The sequence below is a fragment of the Condylura cristata genome, unplaced genomic scaffold (genome assembly GCF_000260355.1).
Source record: "Condylura cristata isolate star-nosed mole 26May11 unplaced genomic scaffold, ConCri1.0 scaffold00038, whole genome shotgun sequence".
Classification (NCBI taxonomy): domain Eukaryota; kingdom Metazoa; phylum Chordata; class Mammalia; order Eulipotyphla; family Talpidae; genus Condylura; species Condylura cristata.
In genome coordinates, this window is record NW_004567139.1 from 2,039,828 (window position 1) to 2,066,848 (window position 27,021).

The window sequence follows — 27,021 nt, forward strand, 5'->3', positions numbered from 1 at the left end:
ATAAATGGCCATGTCTTTGTTATTTCTACTGTAGACTTATTCTAGCCTTTACACTTTGGAAAATATATATACTATTTTGCTCTCTTAAAAGGTTTATCCTTGGGCCCTCCCTGGTGGCAAGTTAAAGCATAGCACTAAGAAGCTAAAGCCACTTGAGCATGAGTTCAACCCTCCTGCCTCCAGGTGACCCACATGGCAGACCTCTCCTGACCAGCCCACTGTTCCCCTCAGCAGTGTACTTCATCATTTGGCCTGTTCTGCTCCCCACTCTGTCTCTGGTGAATCCTCTCACCACCCCTGCATCTCTGGCCTATATCCCAGTTCTGTATGCATAAATAAATAAATCTTTTAAAAAAAAAAAAGGTTTATCCTTCACAGCTAGGATGCTGTCTGTCTTGCTTTACCTATGTACAGATGGATTCTATTATCTGATTTTCATAAAACAGTAAAATATTGGGGCCTCCCTGGCACAGGGGTTAAAGTCTATTAAGCTATCCAGCTACTGGCTGAGTTCCAACCCCAGCCAGGGAGCTGACCCACTTGGTGCAACAGACCTCTCCTGGCTCACCTGCTGCTCCCCTCAGTAGTGTATTTCAGTGGATTCTCCTGTTCTGCTCCATCTCTGATGAATCCTCTCACCAACCACACCTCTGGCCTGCACCCCAGTTCCTGTACATGTGAATAAACAAATCAATAAATCTGTAAAATCGTAAAATGTCTCTTTGGCATGCATAGAGATATGTTGGTGCTGATTAAATTGCAAACAGCTAGATCACACCAAAATTTCCTATTTGCCCCCCAAGTTACAGCGGATGCTTTTGGCCACACCACACACTCATTTCCCAGAGAAATCAGAGGGCACTCAGGGAGGTGGAGGGAGCTTAGTGGGATCAGTCCCCAAAGGCTGAGCCCTGAATGACAGGAGCGGTGAGGTTTTATACAGGCCAGAGGAGGAACCCTGTCATCCCATCCATCATCACAGCATAAGCATTCTTTATTGTTTGGGAGGGGATCAAGGTAGCCACAGGCACTACGGAGTGCCAGCTGCACCCTGCAGGAATTTTCTGCTCCAGGGAGCAGCAGAATCCAAGCAACAGCCTCCCCCAAGCAGCAGGCCTGGGAAAGTAGCAGACCTAAGCAGACCTAGCAAACTTCCTGCTTCAACACCTCACAGCACGTTCCAGGATCCTAAGTGTCTGAAATCAGCGCACAGACGGTGTGGTTGGTAATAAAACCTGCGCTGAGCTCAAGAACTGAAATATTCTTGCCTATTTGATCTCAATGCATGAGTATAAGCGCTCTACAGGATTAGCAAATAGAATATCCTCCTGAAAGATGATTCTTACCAACGAAGTGGATGACAGTAAAAGCGAAAACAAAACAAAAATGGCTTTATCCTGCTCAGCTGAAGCCCTCGCTCCTCCTGGGAACGTGCAGAAAGTCCACACTTTAAGCCACCAAGACCTCAGAACTCGGGTAGAAAACCCACAACCCTGTAGGGTTACAGGTCTTGCCCATGGTTGGAATAAGTCACAGTATTCCACACTACATGGTGCGGTCTATTCTAGTCCACTGGTTTCTCTCACCACAACTTCCAGACGGGGAAGGTCCGTCGCCCAAGCCAAGACGGGCCGCGGCTGCAGGCAAGCGGCAAGCCCCGCCCACACCCACGCCCCGCCCCCGGGCTGCCCGCGCCAGTGCCTGACTGGCGGCCGGCGCAGGGGGCCTCGCGGGGTCCTTCGCGCGGGCTTCCGACGCGCTGCCTGCGCGGGTGTGCGGGCTGTTTCCGGTGTGGGTGATTCGCTGTGGCCGAAGCAGGGGGACATCCAGGGGCGCTCAAGCAGGGACCATGGCGGACGGCGGCTCGGAGCGCGCAGATGGGCGCATTGTCAAGATGGAGGTGGACTACAGCGCCACGGTGGACCAGCGTCTGCCCGAGTGCGAGAAGTTGGCCAAGGTGAGGTGAGGCCGGCTGGCTGTTGGCGGGCGCCAGGGGCTGAGTCACGGCGCGCAGCCTGTAGGCCTCAGGGGGCCTGCGGGCTGGAGCGCGCATCCCCCCCATTGCCTGCCTTGCCCGGGTCGGGGCTGCGTAAGTCGGAGATCCCAGGTCTGACCGACCTGGAAGACGCCCGGCCGAGTCCGCCGGTGCTTCCAGCGTCCCCGACCCTCCGCGGCGCCGGTGGTCACTTCATCCCCGTGGGAGCTGGGGCCCTCTTTTTTTTTTTTTTTGGTTTTGTTTGTTTTTGCCTCTTCTTGGATACTGCCTGACGTTTACTCTGAGAGTTCCTCGAGGATTAAGGCAAAGGCAGCCTCATCGTACTGGCTAGATCGGAGAGTTTCGTTCCGTTCGCCCATGCCGAGCGGTGTGTGAAAAGGTTCTTCCCCATCGTAGCGTGGTGCCTGGCCTAGAGGGGGCAGGAAAGTGGTTGTGGGAAGGTGATGGGCGCAGACCCCCCAGTCCTTAAGGGGTTCGTGTATGTAACCTACTAGACAGCCGTGAAAGGTGGTGAGTGCCTGTCAAGTATGAAGTGCTACTGGAAGGGAGAAGGAAGTGTTTCAGAGACGTTAGCGTTTGTGTTGGGTCTTGAAGAATGTAAGATCGCAGTGGGAAGGAGTGCTTCCTGGAGGGGGAAGCACAGAAGCAAAGACAAATAGGCACGAAAGTACAAATAAACAAATTAAAGGAGGTCTTGAACAGTACTTTAGCCCGATTGCTTATCGCCCATGGGAGAGAAATTTACCTTGATCCTGCCTCCCTGCTATGTGTCAGGCAATTTGTGTATCATTTTACATACAGAGAAATCAAGGCTGAGTTTAGTTTTTTTCTTTTTTGTCCCGTGGTACACCTAGTAATAGTTAGAACCAAGATTGAAAACTTGGCCTACCTGACTGGCATATGGGGTGCTTGCTGAATCAACTCCACCATAGGCTGTTGCTCAGGTTTATGCTCAGGCCTCATTAAATTCCTTGATCAGTCCAGCCACAAACATTTATTGCTGTTCACCTGGGATGAATTTGGTAATAGAGTTGTTTTTATTCCTTAAGGAGCTTACTGTATGAGTATATTGAAGTGTAATAAATTCAGGGTCAAGAAGAATGTTAAGTGCTACTTCACATTTAGTTCTTAGAAACCTTTTAATGTTGCTCTTTTTTTTTCCCCAAAAAAAAGAATTTAATGGGGCTTTATATAAAATAAGTGTAGGGTAAGGTGATGAAGCAGGTACACCTATTTCTTTCAGGTTCAAGTACCCTTGAGGGAGACGAGCCATAAATTTATCCCCGAACTTTCTAGCAGCTGGTGTGAAGAAATGTGGTCATTTACATGGGGTGGGGAAACTCAAACACAACACGGAGTGGCTGGAAGATAACAGTAGCTGACATGTATTGGGTACTTTCTACTGGGCTAGACAATAGATAAATGCTTAAATGCATGTAACATTTGGTCTTCAGCCCCACGTGATACATATTATTATTTTCAGGTCAAGAAAACAGAGTAAGAGAAATTGAGACCCATTGTTCTGAGGTTGTACCCTAGTGAAGTGCTGGAGCCAGATGCTAGCCCAGCTGACTGAGGCTAGGGTGTGCCCTCACCATGCTGTCTTGCCTAGTGAGCCAAGAGTAATGGAAACTGAGCTACTGAGCACTAAGTTACTGACAGGGGCAGTAAGTCTTCACCTCCAGTTAACGTTTTTCAGTTGGGGGTGAAGAGATCTGTCATCTCTTCTAACTTGAGGCAGAAAGCAGGAATATAGATTTCATACTAAAAGCCTCCCTATTTAGAAACTGGACACTAATCTTTTAAAATACTGTTTGAGCCATTATCCTATAGATTAAACAAAGGATACCTAACAGCCAAAGTCAGCATTTGAACTACCATTTCAGAATGAATAGAATTAACATGTCCGTGAAGAATAAATTTGTTTAAAAGAATTACAGCTATTCCAAAAACAGATCTGGGAGATAAAACAGTTTCTTTTGATAGTTTGCTGTATGCAAGACCTAGTCAGTGCTAGACACTGTGGGGAATGTAAAGATTATTAGAATTCATGCGCTCGTATAATTTATAAGCCAGTAAGGGGAAAAAATATTTCACTGCTATAGTTGTTCTAGTGATCACATTTATGCCATTTATTTAGGACATTATTATGTTCATATGATTAAAAAGACAAACTACAAATGCCAAATAGCTTTTTAGGTGTTAAATGGGTAACTGAAATGTTTAAAACAGGAATTTTGGCTCCTGTTAAACTAGATTAAGATATTTGGATTCTAATTTTTTTCTAAGATTTTCATTTATTTATGCATACAAAAACAGGGGTGTAGGCCAGAGGTGTTGTGGATGAGAGGTTTCACCAGAGACAGGGTGGAATGCAGAACAGGAGAATCTACTGAATTACACTGCTGAGGGGAGCAGTGGGGAGACAGGAGAGGTCTGCTGCGCCCTGTGGGTCGCCTCCCTGCCCTGCGATCAAACTCAGGCTGCAGTGGCTGGGGATAACGTGATTGCACTGATTTTAATTCCTGTGCCACCAGAGAAGCCCTGGATTCTGATTTTTTTTAACTAATATGCCATTTGAACAAAACGGGGCACAGGAGTGGATTATTTTGGGGGTTTTGAGGAGGTGACATGGGAAGAAGGCTGGGAAATAAGGTATCAGATTTATTTTCTTGCCCCACCTCTCAGTAGTTTGTTTTTTAATATAGAGCCTCAGTTTTTGAATCAGATGGTTGTCTACAGTTCTAGTTAATTTTTTAAATATACTCTGTTTTGCTGTTTATGCAGCATATTATTTTCTAACCAGTCTGCCAAACCAAAAAAAAGAAAAAGCTTATTTAGCATTGCATTTCTACACTGAAATATGTAGAATGCTTTACCATATATTCTTTTGTTTTTGTTTAGCTTGTCAATAAAGCTGAAGGAATTTTCATTGTTCTTACTTTACTGTGAAAAAACTTAAGATTCAGTTATTTAAGTGATATATCCAGAGTCTACAGCAGAACCAAATCAAGCTCTGTCTTCTGGGGACCTCTTGAAAGGACTCTCAATTTTGCACTTACTTTCTTTAAGACATTTTATTTTTTATGTGAAAGACATTTGGAGATTAAACTCTGTGTGTCTCGAGACTTCATACAAATGTCTCAGAGGCCCTCTCTGGTGGCGCAGCGGGTTAGGACACAGCACTGCAAGCTGGCTGCAACTGTATCAGTGCCAGTTTGATCCCCCACCCCAGAGGTGAGCCACATGGCAGGGCAGACCTCTCCTGACCCACCGGCTGCTCCCCTCAGCAGTGTACTCCATCAGTCTGCCTGTTCTGCTCCCCATGCTGTGTCTGGTGAATTCTCTCACTGCCCGTGCATATCTGGTTTGTACCCCAGTTCTGTATGGATAAATAAATAAATTTTTAAAAAAAGAAAAAGAAGAAGACTACATATAGCAGAAGCCTTCCAAGGGCAGAATGAAGTCCAGACCTGGTTGCTAAAATTGCAGAAACTAAATTATTTGACTCTGATAGTTATGATCTAGTGCCATTCTGTTTCAGTGTCTTCTTTCTTTTTACTGAAATAACACAAATTTAAGCACTGTACAGGTTTCAGTGGTACAGTTTCACACCTTGGTGACTGGACATCTTGTCTCTCCACATTCACTAGCAAATAACAGTAATATGAAAGTAAGTGTATAATCGTAGCTGTTGTACTGATGATGTGTGCACTATGTCCCTGGCATACTCTGTTCTTTAATACTTAGACAAGCCCTAGGAGATGGGAGCTGTTAAGCAGTTTCACTGAAGAGAGGGCTAAAGTGGGAGAGAGTTGCTTTCTTATCCTCGGTGACAGTGTGAAACAGTTCGCTGGTTTCTAGCAACTTGGAAAAAAGGTCTCTAAGAGAAAGGTCTTTGAAAGTTGAATTGGCATTAAAGTTCAGCTATTTGTGATTCTTCTTTGACCTTTCCTTGTCCAGGTTTGACAAATCATTGAAAGATTGGAGTTAAAGAACCCGCACTCAGAACTTCTCAACACCCAGCGTGGATTTTTGAACAAAGTCCATCATTTACCTCATTTACAATAATAATCCTCCATTTACAAGGATTATTTTAATGAAGAAAATGAGTTACAAAAGTCATTCGTTCTAACAAATAAGGTTTTGATAGCCTGGACCATCTTTCCCTTTGAGTGAAAAGGAGCTATCAAGAAGGTAGAATTTTACAGAATATAAATAGGTGTGAAAGACTAGAGGAATATAGTTAGCCTGAGGATTAAAGTGGAAGCTTGAGAGGGGAAAAGTGGGGTGGTTAGCAATTAGGAGGTGTTTTTAACAAGTTGTTAGTGTCCCTCAACCTACAGCCCTGAACCTTTAGGCCTGTAACTTGATAAGTTACAAGTTACTCCTCCTTACTATGGAGTAAGAATCAGGATGTATAAGTCATAGGGTCAGCTGAGTAATTTGTCAGTGTTGACCCATCCAGTGCAAGTTGGTAAGGAAAGCATCGGTAATTGAGGATGCTCCACCCTAAGGAACTTACAGACCATTTAGGAGACAGACATAGGCATTAATAACTGTGGGAGCAGCTATTAAGGAATGTGCCATAACAGCTACAGAAGTACCATGATGTTCTCGGCCAGGTGCCAGTGGTGGACAATGTAGGCGTCCCCCACTCTTATAGGCTTTAAAACTTTGCAGTGAGGTTAGAAAGGTGTTAAAAGCATAATAGAGGATAGGAGAATTGCAAACCATAGAGTCCTTGGACTTGAGTATTAAAGGAGGTGCTGGAGGAACTTGACTTCATAGGGACTTGAATTTATAGTGCCTTTCTGAGGAAAGGGCAGTTAATGTTTAGTTGATACCTGCAGACCATGGCCTTGGCCAGTGTGTTCCCTTAGTGCGCAGGTGTGCGCCTTTAGACCCAGACTTGTTAATAGAGTACCACATGGTGACCTGCATTCTGCTGGCCATGGTTACAGGACCGGACCGGTAGAAGTTGTAAACTGATAGGAGGCGACCAGCAGTTGTGGGTACTTTGCATTTTAACTATTTTTGCACTACATTTAGTGGTGAGAACATTCGACCAAGAAGGTTAGAACCCTCCCTGGGTTTCAGATCTGCTGCTTTGGAGTTGTGACTTTGTTGTTTGGTCCGTAGTTTGTAAACTCCAGAATGAGATGATTGTATAAATCTAATAATCTAGCAGTATTTCCAAATCTTTGATCTTTTTATGATTTATTAGACTTTAATTTTAGAGAATTTATAGATTTATTCTGAGTTTTGGTCCCCTGCCCAACATTTACACAAATTTGTTGTGTATGTGAATTTACAGAACTTCCAGAAGTTGCTCTCCTTTGCATAGGAACACTGTTAGTGGGGAAGTGTCTCAACTTCAGTTAAAGTAGATTCAAAAAGTGGGCCTAGATGTCTACGCAGCATAGAAATTCATAGTTTAAAGTTGTCTAGGAAAATAGGGGAGCAGATTTTTGAAAAATCCAAATATTACTTGTCCCTTTAATTCATAAACTGATTAGTTTCTTTCATCAATAAACTGATTAGTTTCTTTCGTGGATGGTATGCACCATCCATGAATATCATTAAGACAAAATTTTTCACTTACGATTAGAAAAACAGTTTCTAAATAAAATTCTTATCACTTGCAGCTGATTCAGTTATTAATAACATTAAATAAATGTGATTTTTTGTGCAATTTTTGCAAAAACAAAATTGGTTTTGTTTTTAATCAAAATGCATGGTTTCTACTCAGCTATTAACAAAGATGATGTCGCCTTTACAACTACATAGCTGGAACTTGAGGTGATTATGCTAAGTGAAGTAAACCAGAAAGTGATAGACAGTTGCCAGATGGTTTCTCCAGTATGTGGAATATAAATAACCAAAACAAATGAACTAACAAATCACAACAAAAATAACTTTTAGACTCTGAAAAATATAGTGGTTACCAGAGTGGGGACTAGGGGGCGTCATCAACCTCAGGGAGGGAAGGGGCGCTAGAACTCCAGTGGTGGGTGAGGTGAGACTTAGAGCACACAAGGAGTGAAGATGGACCCCTCCCATTTATAGTCTTTTAAGTCAAGACTAAGTCAATAGAAGATGTGTGATTCATATCAGGATGGCTTATTTTAGTCCTGGTGTGTACATTTTGTTCTCATTTCTTCATGTATGATGTCCCAGGGAGATGGTTCTGTGTTTGCATATGAGCTGGGAGTATTATCGATTAACACAAAGGGGTGTATTTCTGTTGCATCAGTATCTGCTTCAGAGCATCACTTAAAATAGTTTTGGGGTATTCTCAGGTGGTCTTCATTTACTTTAAGCACATTATTAACTTATTTTTAAAGTCATTGAAAAACTAAGCCTTGGTTTTCTATCTTTTTACCTTTTTTTATCCTCCTTAAAACCTCATGTTTTAAAATACTCATTATAGTGAACTTAAAAAGAGCATTCATTTCCCATTCTTAGTCTTCAAAGACATGTGACTGCCAGGTAAGCATTTGGAGAACAAGGTAACAGGTGTTATTCACAGGGAGTTGGTAAGTCAGAATCCAAAACAAAGCCTTGGCCCGTTTTTCTTTGGTTTAAGCCATCATGGTCTGTATTCTGAAATGTTAACAATAGTCTGGTGCCCCACATTGGGATTCACTGACTTGCAGAACTCACTGGAGGAGCAAGGACTAACATGAGAAGGAGAAAATGAAACAAGAGTAGTAATGGAGGTGGTCCATTCACTCTACGATAGGCCACTTGGTTGTTTTTTTTTGTTTGTTTGTTTGTTTTTGTCAGAAGCATCTCAGGTCGAGTAGTTAGATGGTTTTGTGTTGGCATTTTGTGTTCATTTTTATTTATTTATTATTTTTAGGAAGGAAGACTTCAAGAAGTCATTGAAACCCTTCTCTCTTTGGAAAAACAGACCCGCACTGTAAGTAGATTATAGTGAAAGTCTCAGTCACCATTAATTTCACTAACTGTTCTTCTGGTAACTTGTGGTGTGTTTCCATTCTTTCAGGCTTCTGATATGGTGTCTACCTCCCGGATCTTAGTTGCAGTAGTGAAGATGTGCTATGAGGCTAAAGAATGGGATTTACTTAATGAAAATATTATGCTTTTGTCAAAGAGACGGAGTCAGTTAAAACAAGTGAGTTCACAGTTGCTCAAAAAACAATGTGTTCACATTTACATAAAGACATTTACAAAAACTATGAAACTTCAAAAATCTAGTAAGTCAGCATTACAGCATGGAAGTTTTTTAAAATTCTGTCCATATGCTCATGACGACAACTTTTTTCTTTCAGTCTTTATATATTTGAATGTTTTTGTAAAACTTTACTGAGAAAGCTGATACACCTTTGTTGTCTTTCCGTATTGCACCATGTCTTCATTTTTATTATTGTAAGTGTTTGTGTTAAAATTCATCAAATTGGTGGTCTATAGTTGTCTGAATCTTATTGTCTTTTATAAACTCTTTATTTAACTTACTTTTAAGGCCATTTGCAGACAGATTATTTCTACTTTATTTTTGTTTAAAGGTTTTATATGTATTTTTGGTGTTTGTGTTTTGTGAAGTTGGATTTTCTTTACTGTTTCCTTGTTTTTCTGTCTGAGATACATTTAAATGATTCTTTATGAAAGTAGATTCTACTTTTTACATTTATTTCTCATTTTTTGACATGCTGTTCCCTGAGCAGTGTCTGGCTTTTTCGTTTTTTTGCTTACAAATAAAGATAATGACATTGTCATACAGGGTACTTGTAGACCCAAAACAGATTTGTAGGGTTTTGTCCAAATTCCTTATTTTATTGCTTTTTATCTGCTGCTAGACTGAGTTTCCTTTAAGATTGGGTTCTGTTCTGTTATGCACTAAAGTTACTGTAATTGTTTCCCTTTTTTGTTTTTAGTGAGTTTATGTGCAGATAAAATTCAGCCTTTAAGAATTAGCATATTGAGGCAGCCTAGCTTTAGTGAATATGAAGTTTATTTCCCTATGCCTTTGGTGCTCTCTTCTTTGACTTGAGAGGCCCGTGTAGATGAACTGTCATTTTCCTCTGAATCATTAAAAGATTTACTTTCTTTTCTGTGGGTGGAATAATTTTGAACGAGCTACATATCTAGGTTTCTTGAGGCCGTATGGGTTAAACAAAAATAGGTATTATATATAATATTAGCACTGTTCAAAACATGTATCCTAAAGTAGCAATTTAATTTCTTAGACATCAAATATCAGAACTAGTAGAAGGGACTATTTTACTTTGTGGCTTTTTTTTTTTTTTTTTAAGATTTATTTATTTATTTATGCAAAGAAGAACTCGGGTGTAGACTAGAGGGGCTACTGAGAGGATGCAGTGGGAGGACTCACCAGAGACAGAGTGGGGAGCAGAGCAGGCAGACTGCGAAGTACACTCTGAGGGGAGCAGCAGGCGAGACAGGCGAGGTCTGCCACGCCATGTGAGCTAGTTTCCTTGGCTGGGGTTGAACGCAGACCCTAGAGGTGATGAGACTTAACCTGTGCACCACCAGGGAGGCCCCTGTGTTGTTTTTTCTGATGGAGAAACTGAAATTTAATTGTAAGGCTCTTGCAGTATGAAGAAACATGCCATTGACAGCTCCTGCCCTCGAGTAACCCAGTGGTTAGTATAGACCACAAATCGTAAGTTACCATAGTGCATCTTTAACAAGTGTCACAGGATTGATTTTTTAAAAGGAGTAAATGGCATGCGCACACTGGGCAACGTACATGGCAGGAGCTACAAGCTGTGACAGTAGAGCAACGTGCCATGAGCTAGGAGGAAGAAGAAGTGATCAGGTTTACTGGGGAGGCTTTCGTGAAGAAAGAAGTTGGAGCTGCTCTCACAGTCAGCAGATAACATAACCAGAGCTGGAACTGGGGCTGCGCACTTTGCTGTGCCATGTTGTGGGAGGAGCTCACAAGCTCAGCACACCTCTTTCCTCTTCCTAGAATTAGAACTTTTTACCTAAAAGTTTTCTCTTTTGCTTTATCAATCTTAGAGAGTAATTTGTTTTAAATAACCTTTTCTAGAGTGCTTGAAATTAATGGTTTTTTTTTTAAGATTTATTTATTTATTCACGCAGAACTGGGGGGTACAGGCCAGAGACGCAGAGGGTGAGAGGATTCACCAGGGACAGAGTGGGGAGCAGAGCAGGCAGATTGACGAAGTGCACTGCTGAGGGGAGCAGCAGGCGGGGCAGGCGGGGATCGAACTCATGAAAAGTGGCTTAAGCTTCTTAGAGCAGTGCTTTAACCCGCTGCACCACCAGGGAGGGCCGAAATTAATGGTTTTTAACTAACTGTCTGTCACTTGGGCCCAGGGGGTAAGCCTTGCTCCAACCTCCTAATAGCTTACCCACGTTTTTTTTCCTAAGACCAGTGGGATGTTATCATTAGAATATTGATGTGATAGTTTTGTTTTCCTTTTGCCTCATCTAGTTTTGTTAATGTATTTTTTGCACAGCTTTTAGAATTACCAAGTTGTATGCCTTTCTAGAAATCATCATTATAGCCAGTTTTAGAGGGATCATGTTATCTTATTTTGTGAGATACCAGGTATCCCAGAGCCATGTACTTATTGAAAGGGTTTTTTGGTTTTTTGTTTTTTCAAAGATTTAATTACTTAATGCATACAGAACTGGGGTACAGGCCAGAAGCACAGGTGCGGTGAGAGGATTCACCAGTGAAAGGAATGGGGAACAGAACAGGCAGAACTGATGAAGTACACTGCTGAGGGGAACAGCGGGCGGGTCAGGAGAAGTCTGCTGCGCCATGTGGTCACCTCCGGGGCAGGCGGGGATCGAACTCATGCGGAAGTGACTTAAGCTTCTTAGTGCTGTGCTTTAATCCGCTGCGCCACAGGGGGGGCACAAAAGGGTTATTTTTACAATGAAATCTTTGCTTTCTGGAACTTCTAGGTTTCTTAGTTAATTAAAAAAATAATAATAACTAAGCTGAGGCCCTCCCTGGGGCACAACAAGTTAAGTTTCAGCACTGTGAAGCTCTCCACAGCCAGGAAGGTGACCCTCTCCTGTCCCTCTTGCTGCTCCCCTCAGCAGTGGATCTCAGTCAGTCCTTTAGTTCTGTTCCCCACGGTGTCTCTGGTGAATCTCCTAACCACCGTACACTTGAACTGGGCCTGTACCCAGTTTGTGTATGCATAAATAAATAAATCTTTAAAAAAAAATACTAAAAAAAAATGTGCAAAATGATGTAAAAATAAACTTTTGTAATAATTAAAAAAATACTAAGCTATGTGAACATTAAATATTTTTCAAGGAAATCTTTGTAAGATATATCCTAATTTTTTTCCCGTTTTATTGAGGTATAACTGATAAGATGATAGTGTTTCCTTTTCTGCTATATCAAACAAAATGTGCTTGATGTAATTATCATTTTCTTGATGACAAGGAGTCCTAATTATTATTATCAATGATTGTGGGGTGCTATTCTGAATCTAGATTAGGGATTGCCAAATGAGGGGTTCACAGACCAAATCCTGCCTGCCACTTTAGTGAATAAAACTTTTGAAACATAGCTACTCCCAGTGTCGTATATTGTCCATTCAACTTGGGGGTTACAAAGGCAGAGTTGAATAGTTGCCACAGAGTCCCAAACTCTAAAGTATTTGCTATTTTAGTATTTATAAAAATTCACATAAAATGTTCGCTGACCACTGAGGTGATCATAGAGTGTTAAAGCTGGAAGAAATGTAATCCAGCCTGCCTGTATTACCTGTGAGGAAACTGGGCAGTGGATGCTATGACTTGCCGTGTCCTGTTTCACTGAGGTAATTATGGGCACTGGGCTTCCCCTTCCCACCGAGATGATGGAACTGTTTACCTCTGCCACGGACTCTTAGTTTCGCTAGCCAAAGTAATTGTTGGTCATGGCTTCACTGTCCTCAAGGCCACTGTTGGGCTCTGCTTTTCTTCTGCCACCTCATTTTCCTTTAGTCTGCTGCTACTTCTTCCATGCTTGGCTGCTTGGCTGCAAAACAAACAAAAGAAGTAGCCTGCAAGCCTCCCATAGACATTACCCGACATACCTCCGCCACCTTTCCTTTTGTGAAGTCCCTTCACCAGTGGTAGCAATAGTGAAGTGTAACTGAGAGGCTTCCTAAATTCATTCATTTGTTACTGGGCATTCAGTACGTCTTAGCTGTCAGGGAGCTTTTCATGTTCTTATGTAGACATTTCAGTATCTTGAGTTCTTGGGGAGGCCATATTTGATCATAATACTTGATCAATAAAATACATTTTTCCAGGCTCTCTCTGGTGGCACAGCGGGTTAAAGCACAGCAGTATAAAGCTTTCCGCAGCCACTGCAGCACAAGTTCAGTTCCCAGCCAGGAGGGTGACCCCATGGCACGGCAGACTGCTCCTGACCTGCTCACTGCTCCCCTCTGCAGTGTATTTCAGTTGGCCTGCCTGTTCTGCTCCCCACTCTATCTTTGGTGAATCCTCTCACCCCCTGCACCTCTGGCCTGTACCTCAGTTCTGTATGCATAAATAAATAAGTAAATTTTTCCTGTATGAGTAATTTACTTATGAGTGGTTTTTATTATTTTAGGCTGTTGCAAAAATGGTTCAGCAGTGCTGTACCTATGTCGAGGAAATCACAGATCTTCCAATCAAGCTTCGATTAATTGATACTCTACGAATGGTTACAGAAGGAAAGGTAAGTATGTATGTGTGTTGTTGTTTTTTTTTTTTTTTTAAGGCAAAAGGCAAAATACTTAAAATGTCATTACCTTTAGCACAACCAGAATCTTAGTACATCTCCTTCAAATGTCTCCCTATGCAAATGAGTATGCTTTAATAGTGACAGTCTTGGTATATCCAGATTTTTCTCGGAATTAAGTGATCTAATCCCAAATTATATTTGTTAATAATGAATTAAAGATAATATGACTTAATTTTTCACCCTGACCTAGATTCTCTTGAAAATTTTGTTTTGAGATAGCTAGGGTTTAATTTTAAATGAATAGAATATTTGTAGTGTGAGATTTATTTTCCAAATTTCACTGTCTTGCTAGAATCTCTTTTTCTTTCACTGCCTTTCCCCACCTCCCCCTTTAACCTCATGTCTCTAAAAAGGGCAAATATGAAATAATGATTGTTGGAAAACGTTTCTTTTCTAGATAGATTTTTATAATTTAAGGGTAAAATCTTAGGTTATTTTTAACTTATTGCCTCTTTGACTGCCAATTTGGTTTTGTGTATATTGAATACTTGTGTTGTGCTCAAAGTGAGCAAGACAGTGTTCTTACCTCGAGGCAGCTGCCGAAGACAAGGACATAGGACTGGCTCGTGAGCCCTGTCATGGCCACAGCTGTGTATCCTTTGACTCCATCAGGCTGTTTCCATGGAAGCCTCGAAGACTTAGTGATGGCTAGACTGACTTTTTAGGAATGGATGAAAGTTTTATAGGGTGGTCAGTAGGGGAAAGGGCGTTTTATACATAGGGGAAATTGTATATGAAACTACCATGGTAAGAACCACGTGGTAGTTTTAGCAAGCTGTAAGCACTTTGTTATTATTAGATACTAAAGTTTTTTGGGTTAAAATTTTTGGAAGTGGGTAAGCAGGCCTAAGTCAGAAAATTAGTTCCCTAGTCTATTAGGTTATAGTCCTGTATTTATAATGTTTGTTGGAAATTATATACCCACTGCTATGTATAACTGTAAGAAATGTTAGCAACTTTAATACTTTGTAAGAACAGATTTTTGTAAGGCAAGTAGCCTTGTATTTTAAAAATGTCAGAATCAGAGTATTAGTGGAACTATAGATACTGGGCTGCATGTTCTCTTTGTAAAGTATTATTTTTCAAAAATCCTTTTAAAGATAGTTTCCATTCTCTTTCCAATCCTTTTAAAAGGCAGCAACATTTATGTAGAATTGTGCCGGTTATTTGTTAACAATAGTGACTTCATATTTAGGTTCTCATAATAAAGTTGCAGAATATGGATATTAAAAATTATATGATTGAAAAAAATTAAGTGTAATACAATAGTTGTAGGACACATGTGCTCATACCTAACTTAAATTTTACCATGTTTTTGTAGGAATTTTGATAATATAAATATAAATTTCTTACATTTATAGATTTATGTTGAAATTGAGCGTGCTCGACTGACTAAAACATTAGCAACTATAAAGGAACAAAATGGTGATGTAAAGGAGGCAGCTTCCATTTTACAAGAATTACAGGTGGGTGTTATGTTTTGGAGCGTGTAAACCTGTATATTCAGTATGCAGTATGTACTTGTAGAAGTAATTTATTTCCACACTTTTTCTGGCATCATAATTTTGCTTTCAAGTTACAGTTTTTGACCAGGAGGATTATGTGCTTTATGGTTTAACATTGCCAGTAAAATACTCTTGCCCCCCCAAAATGAACCCAATTATATAGCTTCTAGGTTTAACTACTGGTTTATAGGCTATTTCTGTAGGGAGAAACTCATTAAATAACCCAAAGTTGTGGTCAGCAAAATTCAGACTCCAGGAAACTATGGGATGATGGACTTGATTTTTATCAACAAATAAATGGCAAGGAAAAAAGACAAATACATCTACCAGTTGAAAAGGGTGAGCCTTATTTGGATTCTGATTCAATTTTAAAAAATAAATGAAACTATTGGAGACAGACTAAATATTTGGTAATATAAAGAATTTTAGGGCCCTCCCTGGTGGCGCAGTGAGTTAAAGCACAGCACTAGGAATTTTAGGTATGCTTCCTCCCCTAAATTTTAGAAACACATAATGTAATATTTACATATATTATATTGTCAGAGGTTTGCTTCAAACGTATTTGACATGGGGCCCACCTGGTGGCTCAGGGGTCAAAGTCTCAGTGCTATCAAGCTATCTCCAGCCACTGCATCATGAGTTCTCAGCATGTATTTCAGTAGATCTGCCTGTCCTGCTCCTCACTCTGTTTCACTGATTCTAGGGAATCCTCTCCTTCCCCATCCTCCAACAGCTCTAGCCTGCTCCCCATCTTGTATGCATAAATCAGTGAAAATTAGTCTTTTATAAAAAAGTATTTGACATTGAGGGAAGAAAAAGATTTATAAACAAAACGCTGATGATTCATTGTTATATTTTCTTTAATTTTGAAGTAGAATCATCTTCAAGTCACTGATGCTCTTAGTCCATTCTACATTGTAAATGAACCATTCTAGACTTTCTAAATTCATATACAATATTTTGTATTAATAATTATATGACAAATATCATAGTAGAATCATTTTCCATGGTAGCTGATGTGATTCTCTGTTATATTTGTGTATTTCTACATTAATTCCATATTCTCTAATCTTTAGGAATCATATTAGCCTTATCTGAAATTTAAATACGAATGCCTTTTTTATGGCATGGTTTTTAGCTATTACATAAATAGAAAGTCAGCAATTGGCATCTTTTTTCTTATTGAGAATAGCAATGTCCTCATTAGCTATTAGAAAAATGCAAATTAAAACTACAGTGCATTACCATTTCGTACCTATTAGGAAATCTAAAATTTGAGAAATGCTGACAACACACCAAGTGCTGGCAGGGTCGCAGAGCAACTGGAGCCCTCCTCATGCTGCTGATGGAAATGCGAAACGGTGCAGCCATTTGGAAAACTGTTCAGCAGCACACTTACCACTCCTGGGTACCCAAGAGAAATTAAAGCTTATTTACTTACATGTAAATATTTCAAGTTCACACAAAACCTGTTCGCTAAGATTCAGAGTAGCTTTGTTGTGGTAAGCAAAAAGTGGCACCCGGTTAGCTTTCAGCAGGTGAGTGAATAAACTGGCTCCGACAGTAGAATGCTACCTGGTCATTTAAAAAGAATGAACTGAAAAAAGCGAGGGGAAGGGACTGAATTCCTGGATAGATACAACAATTTGAACGAATTCTTATTATTCCACTTAGCATTATGCTGAGTGAACAAAGACAGTCTCAAAAGATTGCATACTATGTGTGACTTTTTTTTAGTTCTTTTTTTTTTTTCATGCATACAAGAACTTGGATGTAGACCAGAGGTGGCGGGTTCAGAGGACTCACCAGAGATAGATGGGGAGCAGAATAGGTGGATCTACTGAAATAAACTGCTGAGGGCAGCAGCAGGTATGACAGGAGAGTAACTGTGCCACGTAGGCCAGCTTCCTGGCAGGGCATCAGCTCATGCTGCAGCGGCTGCCAGTAGCAGCATAGTGCCGAGACTTCATCCCTCGTGCCACCAGGGTGGCCTTGTGTGTGACATTCTTGCAAAGGGTAGGTGTGATAGAACACAGATCATTGACCTTCAGGGATTAGAAAGTGAGGAAAATAAGACAAAAGGGGGTTGCGTGAGGCAGTTTTGGGGTGCTACGACTGTATTTTTCCCCTTTTTTGTAGACTGTTTCGTATTTACATTGTGATAATGTTTATACACACCTACACATGTGATAAAATTCATAGAACTTTATATGAAATGGGGAAAAGCCGTTTTATTATAATCTTTTTTTATTTTGTAATTTTCCGGAGGAAGCTAACTTTAAAAAAAAAAGATTTATGCATGCATGCAAGAACTGGGGTACAGGCAGGAGGTGCGGGGGTTGAGAGGATTCACTGGACATAGAGTGGGGAGCAGAACAGGCAGAAAGACTGAAATACCCTGCTGAGGGGAGCAGCGGGTGGGTCAGCAGAGCTCGGCTGTGCCATGTGGGTCAGCTTCCTGGCAGGGGGTCAAACTCCTGCTGCAGTGGCTTCAGAAGTTTCATAGTGTTGCACTTTAACCTGTTCAGCCACCAGGGAGGGCCAGGAAGCTAACTTTTTGTATTGTTGTCATCATTCTCCCCATATACGTGAAGATCATTATTTTTTACAAGGGTGAATATTTTAATATCTATTTTGGTTGCAGTTTTTAAATTACTAAAGCATTTTTTGGGGGATTTTACCAGGTGGAAACCTACGGGTCAATGGAAAAAAAAGAGCGAGTGGAATTTATTTTGGAACAAATGAGGCTCTGCCTAGCTGTGAAGGATTACATTCGCACACAGATCATCAGCAAGAAAATTAACACCAAGTTTTTCCAGGAAGAAAATACGGAGGTAATCCCATCTCTTACTGTAAATTTACTTTGAAAGTGTTTGGGGAGGGGGGGTGGATTATGAATTCCAATTTCTTTCTTTTTTTTTTTTTCCAGAAATTAAAGTTGAAATACTATAACCTAATGATTCAGCTGGATCAGCATGAGGGCTCCTATTTGTCTATTTGTAAGCACTACAGAGCAATATATGACACGCCCTGTATACAAGCAGAAAGTGAAAAGCGGCAACAGGTGAGAGCGTTTCCTTTTACTCGACACTGATGCTTATAAGAAGTTTGCATTTTTTTAATTTATTTTGAAATAACTAAATTCAGTAATTACATGTAATTGGATGGTGCTGCTTCTATTAAGCCCTAGCATTACCTTGGAAAGTTACTTTAAAGGCTATTTTAAATAGCTTATATTTATATATGTCATGATGGACATACATTTGCTGTTACTTTATTATAAGAGCTATTTCTTTATATACTTGTCAGAACAAAGTCCCCTTGGGTTGTAATTCTAATTATCAAAGATTTATTGTCATAATTTTATGAAAACTAAGTATTACAAGAAGACACTGTGAATTGGTCAGTCTGGAAAGAATTTTTTCCCCTTATATGGTATTAAAAATTAATATATATACACAATTTTTGAATGGCTTTTCAGCTTCTGCCAAAGTTTCCATTTTGTTTCTAATTTTGCATATAATTAATTATGTTGTACAACTGTTTTAGGCTCTGAAAAGTGTTGTCCTTTATGTTATCTTGGCTCCTTTTGACAATGAACAGTCAGATTTGGTTCATCGAATAAGTGGTGATAAGAAATTAGAAGAAATTCCTAAATACAAGTAAGTACTATTTCAGAAATGCCACTTGGACAGAAATTTGGTTGGATACATACTTCTTAATCAGAATTGATTGTTTTAAGATTCTATTCAAGAATAAAAATAGAGCTAACAAAGTGGTGACTTTTTAGCACTATATTAGAAATTAATATAACTAGATTATAACAAACTATTCTAAACCACTTCCCAAGAAGCTTTATTTTAAGCTCACTTTAGCAGCTTTTGATCAATCAAGCATTTGATTAAGTTTTATCAGTAGTTTAGGACTTTGTAATGCTCACAGATACTAAAAATTTACTGCATAAAACAGATACTCTGTAGACAAAAGCGCAATGAGCTTTTTATTTTAATCGTTCTTCTGTTTCATTATTAAGTATATAGCCAATTATTTTTAAAAAGCTGTCGAATCAGGAGAGAGTAGCTTATTTAGTGCTAATCTGCTCTGATTAATTTACTGTTGAAAAAAAATGCTGGCACAGTATCTTGTTCCACTAAATAAAAATAGATAAAGGCCCTCCCTGGTGGCGCACAAGATTAAAGCACAGCACTGAGAAGCTAAAGCCACTTCCGCATGAGTTCAATTCCCGCCTGCCCCGAAGGAGTCCACATGGCGTGGCAGACCTCTCCTGACCCACCCACTGCTCCTCTCAGCAGTATACTTGGTCGATCTGCCTGTTCTGCTCCCCACTCTGTCTCTGGTGAAGCCTCTAGCCACCCCCTGAGCCTCTGGCCTGTACCCCAGTTCTATATGAACAAATAAATCTTAAAAAAAAAAAAAAAAAAACTCTTTGTTGGTACTAAAATTTTGCTCTTGTATTAGATTTTATAGATTTGGAATATTAAGTGTTATACAATTTACAGGGATCTTTTAAAACTTTTTACTACAATGGAGTTGATGCGTTGGTCCACACTTGTTGAAGACTATGGAATGGAATTAAGAAAAGGTTCTTTGGAGAGTCCTGCAACTGATGTTTTTGGTTATACAGAGGAAGGTGAAAAAAGGTGGAAAGACTTGAAGAACAGAGTTGTTGAACATGTAAGTATTTGGCATGGGAACAGTGACAGTTTGGAAATAATCTTTGTGCAAAAGTGTTTTACTTTTCAGGTTCCTTGAAAAGTTCAGTTCACTTTCAGGTTCAATGTTTTTTGGAATGTTATGTCTTTAATTCCTTACTTCAGGAGTTTTCCCATCTCAGTCTCGCGCTATTTTAAGTTTGTTATTGAAACATTTATTAGAAATTTCTCAAAGCTTAGCAGAATTTGTTTCGTCCCTCTTCTCCCCTTCTCCCCCTTTGGCTTTTTAGAAAAGATAGCCATGTTTAGTGTGGTTCATTTTGAGAACCCCTCTTAATACAAAACTTTTTAATGTGCAAAACAGAAGAAATTTCTTAAGCATGTGGGCAGGATGAATTTGTGTGGCATGGGGAGTTCTGTTCAATACTTACTGGTAAGTCTTGGAAATGTGTAACACATGTTAATCCTGAACTTTGATCTTGCTGGTATCACTGCAGATTGAATTTTATCAATAGTCACATAATTCACTTGATTATTGTGATCCATCTATGTGCCAGACACTCTACAAAATGCTGAGACTTATAGAAGCTGTGGTCCCTACCTGCAAGTAACTTAAAAATAAGTCATAAGTAGAGTCTCCCTGGTGGCACAGGGGTTAAGTCTCAGCACTGTCGAGCTGTCAGCAGCCCTCTCCTGTCTTTTTTGCTCCCCTCAGCAGTGGATTTCAGTAGATCCACCTGTTCTGCTACCAGCTCTGTCTCTGGTGAATCCTTTCACCCCACTCTAGCCTTTTTAAGGCAGATAGGATAATCTAAGCAAGGGTAAGGAGGCCCAAACTGGCAGGGAAGCCTGGGGACTTGGGGCTTCCAGGAAAAAGGGCTCGGCTGAATGGAAAAGAGAGATAAAGAAAAGGCCTAGATCATAATAGAGTTTCTACACCCCAAGAGTGAAAGCTATGAGCAGAGGGGATAATGATGAGGTTTGTATTTTAAAAAGATCTCTGGGAATAAATGTGGAGAATGGATTTCGAGAGGCATCATCCTGGAGAAGAGACAAGTTAAGTGAGTATATGGACTTGAATTAAGGCAGTTAACCAAGAGCTTGAGGTACAGTGGATAGAGCAGCATTATTTTAAGAGAGAAGGCATTAAGAGTCTAACATCAGCATCATTTCCAGTGAAAAGTGGGAAGTTTAATTTTAAGCTACCCTTAGTGTTAATGTTGACTGAGTGGTATTTTATAGCACTTAGTATATCTTATTTTTTGTCTTTTAGGCTTTTGTGTCATAATTAGAGAAACTTAGCTTTGGATTCTTGCACTTAACAAAAATAATTAGTACAATTAAAATTCTTAACCACTAATTTGGTTCCAATAAGTCAGTATTTGACTACATAATTTTTTAAGGGAGTTGTGGAAAATACTCAAATAACTTACAAGTAATTGCAGCACCTAGAATACCTGTCATTCCCTGGTGGGCTACAGGAAAGTGAGAGCTCTAGGTCTGACATATTACCTGGTCTGCTTGGGTGTGAAAACAAATGGACTTTCAGGCTGACAACTGCCCTCTGTCCTCTCCCCAGAATATTAGAATAATGGCCAAGTATTATACAAGGATAACAATGAAGAGGATGGCACAGCTCCTGGATTTGTCTGTCGATGTAAGTAGTAGTCAACACTGAGTCACTTATAGTAACCCTTCATTTTGATTATCAGTTGACTTGTAAAATCAAGTGAGAGTGTCAGTTTTGTTTTGTTATTTAATAATTTAGTTCAGGTACTACACAGTTTCTTCATGTTACATTGAGTACCAAAAAGTAGCCTGGACTATCAATCAAGTGTGTAATTCCATTCACATTATTTGTATGGTTAAGTCTTCACCTAAGTAAATAAATCTTTGGGTTGATTGACTTGAAGTCCAAGCCATATGTTTCTGTAATAACTGTGTCTTGGTTCCCAGAAGTGAAGTACAGAATAAAAGCTTGAGGGAGACATGTTTGCAGTTCACCTGGCGGTGTGCTGGGACATGCAGATGAGGATTGTGTTTGGCCTGGGTTCATGTCAAACGAAGTGCAGGGAGGCAGATTCAGACTCAGCCTTGCTCTGGGAGGACTCGGATTCTGGCCATTCCTTAGGCGCTCAGTGACATAAGTGTATCATCACAAGATAGCGGCAGTTGCTAACTCTTCGTGATGAATTTTAGCCCTGCATAGCCCTGGATGAAGAGTTTAGGAAATGCTTTTCTTGAATTATGTTTATAGTCTACGAGTATCTTGTCTTAATCCAACTTGTCTCTGTCTTTTGCAGGAGTCAGAGGCTTTTCTCTCGAACCTGGTGGTTAACAAGACGATCTTTGCTAAAGTAGACAGGTTGGCAGGAATTATCAACTTCCAGAGACCCAAGGATCCAAATAATTTATTAAATGACTGGTCTCAGAAACTGAACTCATTGATGTCTCTAGTTAACAAAACTACACACCTCATAGCCAAAGAGGAGATGATACATAATCTACAATAAGGGCCTCAGTGCCCCTGATACTATTAGAAAAGAGTTAAAATTGGAAATTATTAAAAAAAAAGAAAAGGACTCTCATGGTCTCATGGTGTATATGTTGGGATTGGTGTTTTCTATTCTCAGCTCCTTGTCTAAAATTTTAAAAATAGTGAGTAAGTTTGAGCCCCTTTCAACCTTTCAGTTCCATGATTTCATTGTTAACTTTGCATTATTGATTGATGCAAAACTGTATTACGTTTCTCTTGTCTCAGTACTCAAAAATTGTGTCATAACTTATCCAGATACATTTTTCTATCGTTTGAAATCTTTTTAGCTATTTTTTGTTTTCATTCAGCTAACAACCATAATTATGACAATAAAAGCAGTATATGCACGTTTACTTTCTATGGTTACCGTGTTCTGAACCTTTTGTGGACTAGTGATTTAACAAGTGCTTTTTAAATAAAATAAATATTGCTGTAAAACTATCAATTATTTAGTAGAACTTAAAAAAGCAAAGGAGGACATATAAAAATATTTGCCTAGAGTTGTAATTAGTGAAGATTTTGCATTTTAGTATTGTGGCAGAAAGTTCCTAGACAAACTGTGGGTAGAGTAATCGCAAATCTATTTAAATTTAAATTTTTTTCCCCCTCCAACTGGTTTCCATTACAGTAACTTGATTTCTCAGTCCTTTCCCCTTACTCAGCCAATTGTTAAACAGAATCAAGTGTCAGGGTATTGACACAATTTAACATAAAACATACAAAGTCATTTTTTATCTTCTTTGACTTTAACTTTATAGATTCAGTTACATCATTGGCTCCAAATTCATTCTTTTCATGGGAACTTTAATTGTATTAGATGAACACTGGATAAACAACCTAAAAATGCTTTTAAAGGACTACAATAAAGACTTGAGGCCACCCTCTTAGCAAATGATAGAATATTGACATTTTTAGAATGGAACAAAAGTTAACACTCTCAAGCAAAACATTTGAGATCAATTAATGAGCAAATTTTGAAAATTTGATTTATTCCAGAGAAAACAGAAAAATGAAACAGTATTGGAAGTTTATTTAAAATGATATTTTAATGAAGAAAGTGTGAGGTCTTCTTTTTAAAAAACCCAAATGAGGGAGGGGAAGCATTCTGCTAACAGCAGTTCTCAAAATTCATTTTCCATTTTATTGGTCACTGAATTGTCCTATTGCATGATCCCAGAATTGGAGACAATTGTGGGACCTTAACTGTTTGTGCTGAGTCATTGTGAACAGTAACATACTATTAGTCTTAATTTTATTCATTGGAAATTTAATGTGTTAGTCACATAACATTGACATCTGCTATCACTTTTAAAAAGCTAACCAAAACCATGGCAAGTTCAGAAACATGAGAAGTTCACACTAGCAGAAAGAATATGGTTTTAATTTTACTTTGAATTAAAAGGATAGAGAATAAAATAATTTTGCATTGTTAAATTGTAAGTAAAGTTGGTGCTAATTTGAATTTACTTCTCATTAACTTCATCATTCTAGGGAATCATTTCCTTTATTCTTGCCAGACTTGAATATTTGGCCAAAATATTTCGGTGAAGATCTCAGATGCAATTACTTTTTGTTGTTGCTTTAACATATATTCATAAAACTAAGCTCTGTGTATTCTGTTTTGGTGCCATTTGTAACTGTCCCTGTGACCATTTATTTTACTTGACTTGATTGCTCTTTTTTTTTTTTCCTGTTGCACATTAATCAAGCAAATGTAAGAGTTATTTGCCAATTTCCTAGTGTTACCAAAAAGAAAAGAATTAGCATAGGGTGGTAAGACATTTGAGATGTTCAAAACCTAATGCTGGATAGAACCATTTTGTTTTGAATATGGAGGCGATAATACTCGATATATTATTTTCATTAGTTTACTAACCAGCAAACTTTCACTTTTGTTTTTAGTGAAATACCTTGTATCCATTTATTTGTATATAATTTATTTTAGATTTTTTCAGCTATTTCTGTAATTGCAATTTCTACATAACGAATCATTGAAAAGCTCATCTTTAAAATAATACACTTACATTCTATCTCTTATAAGTGTTAAATGTCTGGTTAAAAAGTAAATATTTTAAATTGTTTTCAGTTCCTGGATATAACAGCAATAAGAACACTAATTTGTGGGTAATTAAGAAAGCCTGGAGAATAAACTCATATTTTAAAAGATCAATTCTCTTTTCAGTTCTCTTACAAAAAACCAACTAAGTTAAATGAGAAATATTTGAAGCTGCTCACCTTTTAAAAATAAAACACTTGAATCTTTTGAAAAGTAACCTACATTCCAAATTTTAAGTTTAATCATCCTGGATTAGATCAGTCTAAATTTGAGCTAATGTGATAAAAATACTTTGTAAATTACAGATTTTTCATACAAGGTTATGTATGTGATATCAAGCTCACATACAAGATTATGTAATAAAAAGCCTCCCTGGTGGCCTAGAGATTAAGTTAGCATATTTCTGTAAAATCTACCTGTTCTGTTCTCCACTATCTAGTGAATCCTCCCACATACACACACCTTTGGCATGTACTCATTATTCTACGTACATACACACAGGTAAGCTTCAAACTATAGTAGAAATGTCGTGGAATACTATTCGGCCCTGAAAAGGAAACTGCTGTTACAAGGATTAGCACTGAAGACGTGAAGTAAGCCAAACACAAAATAAATGGATGAATCTCCTAGAGAGTAGACAAGTTCATAGAGATGGAAAAGAGAATGCTGGTAGCCATTTTAACTATTTTAAATTAGACGTTAATTACTTTACAATTTCACGTATCACCACTCTTTTCCCAGTATGTGTTCATTACCTTAAATAGAAGCTCTGTTTTGTGACCATAAACAGTAATTCTCCGTACACCCTTTTTTCATTCCCTGTAAATTCGAATGAGTTTTCCATCGCTATGAATTAGCCTACCCTAGCTATTTCACATAAGAGGAACCATACAATGTCCTTTTGCATCTTTAGCCTAACGTTTTCAAAATCCATCCGTGCAGCCTGGGTCAGAACACCATTCCTTTTTATGGCAAAATAGCATTAAAAAATGTGGACGTGGGGCCTCCCTGGTGGCGCAGCGGGTTAAAGCACAGCACTAAGAAACTAAAGCCACTTCCGCATGAGTTCGATCCCAGCCTGCCCCCTGAGGCGACCACATGAGGAGGCAGACCTCTCCTGACCCGCCCGCCCGCAGCTCCCCTCAGCAGTGTACTTCGTTGATCTGCCTGTTCTGCTCCCCGCTCTGTCTCTGGTGACTCCTTTCACCCTCCACCCTCCACATTTCTGGCCTGTACCCCAGTTCTGTACGAATAAATCTTTAACAACAAAAAAAAGTGGACGTACCACATTTTATTCTTTTAGGTATTCTCTGCTGATAGACACTTGCATTGCCTTTTAGCTATTTACATGGGTATTTACATGGGTATACAAGAATCTGTTTGTAATCCTTTAAGGTATATGTGCATTTTGACTTTAAAAATATAGATACAGAGGAAGTTGAAAAGATTTTGCAGTCTTCATTCGATTTGCACAGTGGCTCTTAAAAGAATGCAGGCCTCCCTGGTGGCGCAAAGGGTTAAAGCACAACACTATGAATCAGTCCCACAACTACTGCAGCATGAGTTAGATCCCAGACAGGGAGCTGACCTAAATGGTGCAGCAGACCTTTTCTGTCTCCCCACTGTTCCCTTCAGTGTATTTCAGTAGATCTGCCTCTTCTGCTCCACACTCTGTGAGAATCCTCTCACCCCCTGCACCTGTGGCCAGTACCCCAGCTTTTGTATGCCTAAATCTTTTTAAAAATCAAATCAAAAGAATGCTTATGCACAATGGAATGATGTGATTCATCAAAGGGAAGCTTAATTTGTTGCCAAACTTGAGGGCTTCACCATAGGATGTGTTAGTCAGTAGAAGAGGCCTATGTGTGTTGGAAAAAGAATAATTACTTATGACAAATAAGGAGGTAGAGACTGCCTCCCTGGGTGGAATATCCAAAAGTTGTGTTTTCTTTTTTTAAAGATTTATTTATGCATGCATGCAAGAACCGGAGAACAGGCCAGAGATTCAGGGGGTGAAAGGATTCACCAGAGACAAAGTAGGGACCAGAATGGGGTTTACTGAAACACTGCTGAGGGGAGCAGCAGGCCAGTCAGGAGAGGTCTGCCATACCATATGGGTCAGCTCCCTAGCCAGGGATTGGACTCATGCTAGAGTGGTTGTAGACAGCTTCATAGTGTTATGCTTTATTTTCTTTAAAAAAAAAAAAAGATTATACATACATACAGAGCTGGGTTACAGGCCAGAGGTGCAGCGGCAGTGAGAAGATTCACCAAAGACAGAGTGGGGAGCAGAACAGGCTGACTGAGAAGTACACTGCTGAGGGGAGCAGGGGGCGGGTCAGGAGAGGTCTGCCATGCCATGTGGGTCACCTCTGGGGATAGGATCAAACGCATGCGGCAAGTGGCTTTAGCTTCTTTGTGCTGTGCTTTAACCCACTGTGCCACGAGGGCAGGCCTTATAGTGCTGTGCTTTTAACCCATTGTACCACCAGGGAGGGCC

The 27,021-nt window shown here is 39.6% G+C and overlaps 1 protein-coding gene across 1 annotated transcript; it reads left to right on the forward strand.

Annotated features, from left to right (window-relative positions):
- The first annotated feature begins 1,754 nt into the window (after nt 1-1,754).
- On the forward strand, nt 1,755-22,831 carry PSMD12 (proteasome (prosome, macropain) 26S subunit, non-ATPase, 12). The gene is made up of 11 exons (XM_004693448.2): nt 1,755-1,957; nt 8,862-8,921; nt 9,009-9,137; nt 13,578-13,685; nt 15,113-15,217; nt 17,941-18,090; nt 18,186-18,320; nt 18,806-18,918; nt 19,777-19,951; nt 21,509-21,586; nt 22,233-22,831. Exons 1-11 carry the CDS (start codon nt 1,850-1,852, stop codon nt 22,440-22,442), a joined length of 1,371 nt encoding a protein of 456 aa, XP_004693505.1. The 5' UTR covers nt 1,755-1,849; the 3' UTR covers nt 22,443-22,831.
- Nucleotides 22,832-27,021: the final 4,190 nt, after the last annotated feature.